This window comes from Cryptomeria japonica, chromosome 9 (assembly GCF_030272615.1).
Source record: "Cryptomeria japonica chromosome 9, Sugi_1.0, whole genome shotgun sequence".
In the NCBI taxonomy this organism is placed as follows: Eukaryota; Viridiplantae; Streptophyta; class Pinopsida; order Cupressales; family Cupressaceae; genus Cryptomeria; species Cryptomeria japonica.
The window spans coordinates 461,973,203-461,982,144 of record NC_081413.1 but is presented as its reverse complement, the minus strand read 5'-3'; the positions used below and the strand labels follow the sequence as shown (position 1 = coordinate 461,982,144).

Here is an 8,942-nt window from a genome sequence, read left to right as displayed (position 1 = left end):
AAGAATTATAGCATGAACACATCAAGAAGGATCAAGAAGAGGTAGTTTATACTTTGACAAATAGAATATAAGAATATTAAATACTATGTAAACAATATTAACGGCCTTTACTCAAAGACCTATATTAATCAATATTGGAAAACAAGAGATTGAGTTCATATAATAGCTTGGAGTAGGTTAGATTTAAAGATGCTTTAGTTCATTTGGTTTTTCCCCTATTAGATCAAGTGATTAGTTGGCCTTTATAATCCTTGCTAAAAAAACATTTTCCTTTGGTTTTTCCCCTAATAGATCAAGGGATTAGTTGACCTTTATAATCCCTGCTATAAAAACATTTTCTTTTATATATATTAGTATTATAAATACTATATTAATGTTAATTATATTAGCTGGGTAGTTGGTAAATTAGACATTGATATAGTTTTAGCATGATGTGTATATATTTTGAAACTGTCTTATGAACATTAAAGGACAAAAAAATTTCATCAACTAATTCTAAAAGGGAAAAATATTCAATCTTTTTATTCTAGAATATTAAAAAGTTGTAAAGCAATAGATTTGTTAATTATATAACATTTTAACTAATAACATTGGGATGATGAATTCTTAGAGTAATTCTAATAATATACAAAGATTGTTCTTAGATGAGATCCAATTCAATCCAAATTTTTATTCTTTAAAATTGTAAAGAAATAAATTATATTAGTTGTATAATATTTAATTGCTGACATTAAAATAATGTACTTTTAAAATAACTCTATTAATATGGTTTTAAATAACATTGCATTCAATAGTCTAAATAGTCTAAGATAACTTTTAGTCAATGGGCCCTTGGTCTACTGATGAAGTTGAATGGCTTCAAATGAGCCCACCAGGGAGGACCTCCATTAAAAAAAAAAAAAAACTTTTAACCAACAAATATCGAACTACTATTAACCACTTATTAAGAAAAAAAAACAGGAAAATTACTTTTTAACTATTTAATATTCCAAAAATGTGATATTCAAAGTAGACCAAAATAGACGAACCGATCTTAGCAATGAGAGTTTCAAATGAATAGAGCTCATCATCCAAAATACGTCATCTTCTTAGCATATAAGTTGCCTGTATTGCACTATGCTCAGTCTGTGAAAGCAACGTTCCTTATCTTTACTTGAACAACTTCACGCGTTCTCAGTTATTATAAACAACCATCACAATCAAAAGTCAACTTTCTCCTTTTTAATATTATAAACAGCTGGTCAAGCTTTGCCATGACATAATTGCCTACGTGCATTCTATGCAGAAGAAATCAAGATCTATATTTATATAAAGTGCATCCTATGGAGAAGAAATCAAGATCTATATTTCAGAATATTTCAGAGTTGTTGGAGAAAGATATAGTTTAATAATTGTTTTAGTATTTGTTGATTTAATGTTAATATTTTAATAATATTGTATCAATAGCTATAGTTTTAAAATTGATAGTGCTGATAATGGTTATATATAATTGAATGAAAGTTATATCTTAGATCTAAAAATTAAGAAATCAGGTCATATCAGTAACTATTGTTTTAACTTTTTTTTTTGGATCTTCTTAAACACCTCAACAAAAACTCATGTCAATATGACATCAATACAATCTAGATGAGCACCTAGTGAAACTCCCAAATAAGCATATGCAAAAAATGTTACTAACTTTTGATCTGTAAAGGGTGTGGGATAAACTGAGCACACTTAAATTATTCTCCAAAGTGATAATTTAGGAACATTCTATTCCTAATTTAGGACCCTACAGAATATTTTAAAAATACCAAAACCAGCCCAAGTATTCATCTATACCTTTATGCATAGTTAAAATGAACAAAAGTGTGGAGTCTCATTTGCCCTTGGGTTACAGATTACATTAAAGGCAACCAACTAATCTACTATCGTGATAATGTGGTCTGAAACCTAAATTATAAGTAAAGAATCTATCAAGTAAGCTGCTGTAAAAAATTAGAAGGCATTTGAAATCGGCACATAACATTTTGAAAAGTAAGAAATTAAGATGGTCAACTACGAATTACTCTTGAATCCCCTCCCCTAAACCATATCATCTTTGACTGACTGATTCTTCATTTGAGAGTGACACTAGATAAGAAGAATGGGGCACTATAAGTGCCGAAGCTTTCTTTCTCCACTATGCAACCATTTCTCATTTGTCCTTGGGTTATAGATTACATTAAAGGCAACCAATCAATCTACTATTGTGATAATGTAGTCTGAAACCTAAATTATAAGTGAAAATCAAATAAACTGTTGTAAAAAATTAGAAGCTAAGAAATTAAGATGCTCAACTAAGAATTACTCTCAAATCCACCATATCATCTTTCACTGACTGACTGATTCTCCATTTGACAGTGACAGATATTCATTAAACATTTCTCCACTATGGAACCATTTCTTTAAACAATTTGGACTGAGTCCTTACAATTCATTGAAAAGTGGGGAAAACACGGTACATGCCAGGTGGTTTATTAAAAAAAGAAAGGATACTCCATAACGAAATGTGATAAGATAAAACCGGCCCAAATGTATTTAGTCGGGTTTAGTTGGGTTTTTATTAATTAATGAATAATTGCATAGTAACCGGTATAAATAGGTAGTCGGGTTCTAATTTGTAAAGCATACAATTGGTAGAACGAGAGAGAAGATAGAGATGGCGAGCATCTGGCTTATTGGTGTTGTTGCTTTTCTTGCAATTATACCAGCCGGCAAGGGGGATGGGCTGAGTGATAATTTCTATGGCGAAAGTTGTCCATCTGCCGAGGCAACAATTCAGCGAGTGGTGGAGAAATACATGGCAATGGATCGCACTCTGGCGGCTCCTCTCTTACGGATGAATTTCCATGATTGCTTTGTGCGAGTTAGTAACACCCATTTACTTCACCCATTCAATTAATCCTTTCATACGTATAGATTTGTTTCCACTTAATTAATCATTTCATACATATAGATTGCACTGAAAAGATTACAAAAACTAATGCTGTGGTTTGATTAGGGTTGCGATGGGTCAGTGCTTCTGAATTCCACAGCGAACAACAAAGCAGAAAAAGAGGCAATTCCAAACCAGAGCCTGCGCGGATTCAATGTAATCGATGATGTGAAAGAAGAAGTGGAGAAGATATGCCCAGGTGTCGTTTCCTGTGCTGACATTATTGCCCTAGTTGCCCGAGATGCTGTCGTTGTTGGGGTAATAACATTATGTTATGATACACATTAAGTTTATATTTCTAAGTTTAGAAGTGTTAAATACTTAGAGTTGACTGATAATTTCTAGGCATAATATATTCCTTAATGTATATTATCACAATTAAGAATATATTTTTAGGCTTAAAAATGGATTAACATTCAGAATGACTAACATCCTCTAGACTTAATTTGTTGTTTAGAATGCGTGGTTTAAGGCTGATGGCTATGATAGCTTATGATCTAATTTTACAGATCTCACAAGCTCCTTTCTTTAAAAAAAGCTTCTGACTGCAATTGAAATTTTTACATGGATTATTGAATACAATTTGAAATGTTGATACACAGTTTGAAATGTTCATACAACAAAATAAACAAACTTTATCTCATAAATATTCTAATAAGCTACAATTTTTTTTAATAATTTTCTATTATCTGTGATTGCTACGTGGTATTCTATTAGTTTTCATATAACTCTGTGATTGTCTATAATGTAGAGTGGAGGTCCATCTTGGAGTGTGAAAACAGGACGTAGAGATGGAGTGATATCTCGGGAGATTGAAGCCTCGAACAATATTCCTTCACCATTTTTTAACTTTTCGCAACTCCAAAATTCTTTTGCAAGCAAAGGACTAGATGTCAAAGACCTTACTGTTCTCTCTGGTATGTGAAAGATTAAATATTTGAATCATAATATTGAATATTCTACATAGCTTAATCAAGAAGCACTCTTATGTTGACCAATCATGTACTATAGAAATAAAATGTCTCTTAATCTTGAACTAACATTGTTACATTATGAATATTGCTACTATATTGAATAGGTGGACATACAATTGGAGTTGGTCTGTGCAATTTCTTCAGCAACAGGCTTTACAACTTCACAGGAAAAGGAGATATGGACCCTTCCCTCAACACCACTTATGCCCAATTTTTAAAGACAAAATGCCCTAATTTAGCAGACAACACAACCATTGTACCAATGGATCCCAGTAGCCCCCTTACCTTTGATAACCATTACTATACTAATCTTGAAGCAAAAATGGGCCTCTTCCAGTCTGATGCTGCCCTACTCACAAATTATGCTGCCAACGGGTTTGTCGATGAACAATTCGATCAAGATTGTTTCTTTGAGAATTTCAAGAATTCCATGCAAAAAATGATCGAAGTCCAAGTTCTCACTGGAACAGCAGGGCAAATTAGACGTCAGTGTGCCTTCGTCAACTAAGCTCATATCAATTGTAATAGCTTCTATATTATTTCATTTTATTTTGAGTGATGTCTTTAGTGGAGAATAAAAGTAGTTGTCAGCCGATAAAGTTGAGAATGTCTCTGAATGGCTTCTCCATGTAATGCAAAGGTAGGTGGGTTATTGATTATTGATTATTGATTATTGATTATTGATTATTGATTATTGATTATTGATTATTGATTATTGATTACTGATTATTGATTATTGATTATTGATTATTAGTGTGATGACTTCTAAAATCGATTTTTAGAATAGATTAATAAAGATTCTCATTATTTAGAGTGCGGAATCTTTTTGGGAAATAAATGGTCATTCTAAACAAATAAGATAGTTTTAGAAAGAATTAATTTTTTAATTTATCAAATCACTGTGCAATGTTAGATAAATGTTCTTAAATTATTCAACTTTCTTTTTATTATTTCAATTGAATTCTATACAACAATCTTGAATCCTACTCATGATATGAACTTTGCATGCAAAAACTATATTTAAATATAATAGATTTCTTGAGTTTTCTAATCATAATATACACATGTTCTATCTAAAAAGAGTTGGTGTTGCTAGATACTATTTAAGAGTTTGTAAGGCTATGATTATTTTCTTTTTGGTTAAAACATGCAATAATACTTAAAATATTAATGTATATGAAAATTGGATGATATATAATGCTCATATATTGATCACATGCAACATAATAGAAACTTATATATTCTATATTGATAGCTTGAAATAAATTTGGGCTTATCTATAAATACAACATCCTAGTGTATGACTAAAGAATTTCATGTTCGATTTTACAAATTATTGGCAATTGGAGGAAATAGTCTCATACACAAAAATAAAAGTTAAATTAACACATTCCCAAGTGAGTTTCATATCCACAAATTTGACCTAATATATTGGATGGATAGACTAAGAATCATTACTTGTTCTTTAAAATACACATAGAATCAAACAAGTTAGTAGGTTATTATCTGACTTTTATGTTGAAAAAAATGTTGGTTCAAAAGTCATTATATTAGGGACAAACTAATCAAAATGAATACAAAACAAAAGGAAAAGTACAAGGTTGGCAACACCCCTCATTACATTTTTACCCACTTTTATTTGCATTCTAGCTACTATTAACATTGATTACAATATATAGAAAGAATTTATCGTCAAAAAATATATTTAGAAACCCAAAAAAGGATATAGATAATGATACCAACTTGATATATTTCCCACATAAGAGTACACAATCTTAAAACCTAAAACATATAAAATTTTAATGAGGGAAATCTATTAAAGATCCAAAATAGTTATCAGATATAGTTGAATACTTTTTCAACAATTAAAATAAAAGGGCAATGATTTCCAATTTAAAATGGAAATATAATTTACTTGAAGAAAAAAAATAATTGCATTCCATCTAGAACATGAATTTGATTATATGCCAATTATAATATAATACTCATAAAATAAATGTAAGTGATATTTTATTCATCCCTAAAATTGATCTTGTATAAAGCATGTGTGGGATTTGAGGAGGTGAGAAACATATATGATCATATAAAAAGAACTTTATATGATAAATATGTAATAAAATAATAAGATGTGATTATGGAAACAATTTTGAAAACAAAAACAAATGGACCCTTAAAAATTATCTACAAATTGAGGAGAAATAAATTGATCTAAGAAATAATACTATGAAAATTTTAAGTAAATGTAAGATAGATTATGACAAGAATGTGAAAGGGGTTAGTACGACCCTATAATGTAACCCCTTGTGACCGTAGTAAGTAATATTGATCATCATATGTAATCTAAGTGATATTAATTTATAAAGTTTAAGACAACCACCCAATGGTTACCTACACTCAAAACACCCAATCATACAAGATTAAAATAGTGGATTTCATATGATGATTAAAATTTTGTACTACATTGAAAAATATAATGGTTACATTATAAAATAAAATCATTTTCATAGAGAAAATGATGAAACCCTAGATTGTCATATTTAATTAGATCATGATATGTATCCCAATCCTATGAGTTGAGATTATTAAAAAAAAACACATCAGATAGATTTGTACTTTTACACTAAATTCATTAAGACCTAATAAGAACTAATTAAGTGATATACCATTTTACACTAACACCACCTAGGTGCAACCTAGGTAGTGTTGTTATAAGAATCAATTTCTAGACATTTTTGTGACAAACATGCCCATAATCCTCTGGCATTAAAATATCCAAATCTAGATATTTTCATAAGAATTACCTTGGTATAAGTTTTACATATTTCATCAAGAGTATGCATATTGAGTTTCATGAAAAATGGAATGTTTTAGATGTAAATTTTCACACATAGGTGATTTTAGATGGGTCCAAAAGACCCCACCAAATGTTTCAAATCTAATTGTTCTAGCAATTATCTAGTTGTAGATTTGTCATCGCCAACTTCTAGTTCCAATTTAATGACGATTGGATGAATTTTGAAATGGATTTTTTTTAAAAATTAGACCCTTGTGGACAAGTTTACACAAATGATCATAAAATTTGGTTCATTGAACTGCTTAAAACCAAATATCAAGTATTAATATATATAACTTGACTTGTCTACAAAATTTCACAGCCTTCTATTTCTTTTTGGTCCTGTGGTAAAGATTTTGCCATTTTTGTTATGAGAAAATTTAAATCTAGCTGATTTCATTTCATTTACTTTTAAATTTAAATTTCAACTTCTATGTGTATATATTTATGACCATTGCATATTTGTAAATAAAAAAAAGATGAAGTTGCGATGAGCTATCCTTATCCTATCCAATCATTCTCTTTGACATGGCTATAACTTAGGGAAGACTTTGAATGGTTTTAAAATGAAAGAGGATCTGCATTCACACTTAGTGGATTATCTAAACGCAAAATGAAAACATCAATATTAATGATGCCTTGATTGTATAGATCTATATTTACATGATAGAAGTAAGTTTACAATCACATATGTATATAAAAATGAAAAGAAAAGATAATGATTAGATTGTCAAAATATTTACAATTTAAAACCAATAGATATTAAAATTATTCTAGGATAAAAATAATAATTAAATTATCAAACAATTCTATTTTAACTATAGATATGTAGATATCAAGGCCTCGCTTCAGAACCTTCCAGTCTATTCTATGAGTCTCTTTAAAATCCTGAGCAAATTTTATGATAGAATGGAAAGAATACAGAAGCACTTCATTTGGTCGCCTGGGATCAGGTTTGTTTGCCCAAAAATAGGGGAGGTCTAGATATTAGGCATTTGAGAGACTTCAATATAGCTTTAATGTCTAAGCAAATTTGGGATATGTTTAAAGGAGAATAATGAATGGATTGATATTTTAAAGGACAAATACCAAATCCATGGTTTCCAAAGAATGTTGGAAAATTATTCCCTCCCGACTTCAGTCTTTGATCTTGGAGCAACTTCTTCAGCTCCACCCCCATTATCTTTCAAGGAAGCCGATGGGTTCTGGCAAATGGAAGAAATATAAGGTTCTTGGTTGATTGGTGGATAAGAGAGATACCGTTGTTTGATTTGATGTGGGCTTCCTAATTCAAAGAGAAATGCATTAATCTGATTGGAACCTGGGTCACGGATTATATCAGTGATGGAAGTTGGGTGGACCTCAGAAGCTTTGATGCTTCTCTGTCTCCTCTATATTCTTGGCTGAAACTAATCATCATTCCCTCCTCTTCGGTGGTAGATGTGGTTATATAGAATGGTTCTACCTCTGGGCAATTTTTGTTTGTGGATGCTTTCAGAATCATCACCAAGTCTTTTACTCCTCCCCCCTTTTGGGCTAGAGTTTGGAATAAACTCTTAATTCCTAAAATTAATATCTTCTTCTGGTTAGTCATGCAAAACATGATCTCTACCATTGATAATCTCTATAAACGTGGGATCCCCATCATTAATAGATTTTTTTATGTAAAGAAGCTAAAAATGTTGATCATTTTCTCTTACATTGTTCCTATGTCCAAGACATTTGGGCCTTCTTTCTCAACATGTGGAATATTAATTGGATCCCCCTTGATTATATACAAAACTTCTAGTACCAATGGAAGTGCCCATATGGAAACAATGTGATTCGTATTTTTTGGAACTTATCCCTACCTCACATTGCCTAGGGTATTTGGAAGGAAATAAATAATAGGTTTTTTCAGAGATATGGAGTCCAATTCTCTTGTTGTGGCTATCAAAATAAGGAATGCTATTAAGGAAAACTTTCTTAATTACTATCCTGGTAGGAAAAATGATCCTCCACTTGAGTCTAACCAGTAGGAATGGGATAATATCAATAGATGGAAGATATGTTGGAATATATTTGTCCCAATCTATAAAATTAAACATACTAGAGAGAATTTTTTTCGGCATCTGCCCCCTCCGAGGTGGATCAAAATCAATATCGATGGAGAAGCCAAGGGAAATCTTGGGTTGGTAGG

The 8,942-nt window shown here is 30.7% G+C and overlaps 1 protein-coding gene across 1 annotated transcript; it reads left to right on the top strand.

The window, feature by feature from the left end:
- The first annotated feature begins 2,677 nt into the window (after positions 1 to 2,677).
- Positions 2,678 to 4,515, top strand: LOC131071640 (peroxidase 3-like). Its single transcript, XM_058007571.2, has 4 exons — positions 2,678 to 2,887; positions 3,023 to 3,214; positions 3,708 to 3,873; positions 4,035 to 4,515. Exons 1-4 carry the CDS (start codon positions 2,681 to 2,683, stop codon positions 4,436 to 4,438), a joined length of 969 nt encoding a protein of 322 aa, XP_057863554.2. The 5' UTR covers positions 2,678 to 2,680; the 3' UTR covers positions 4,439 to 4,515.
- Positions 4,516 to 8,942: the final 4,427 nt, after the last annotated feature.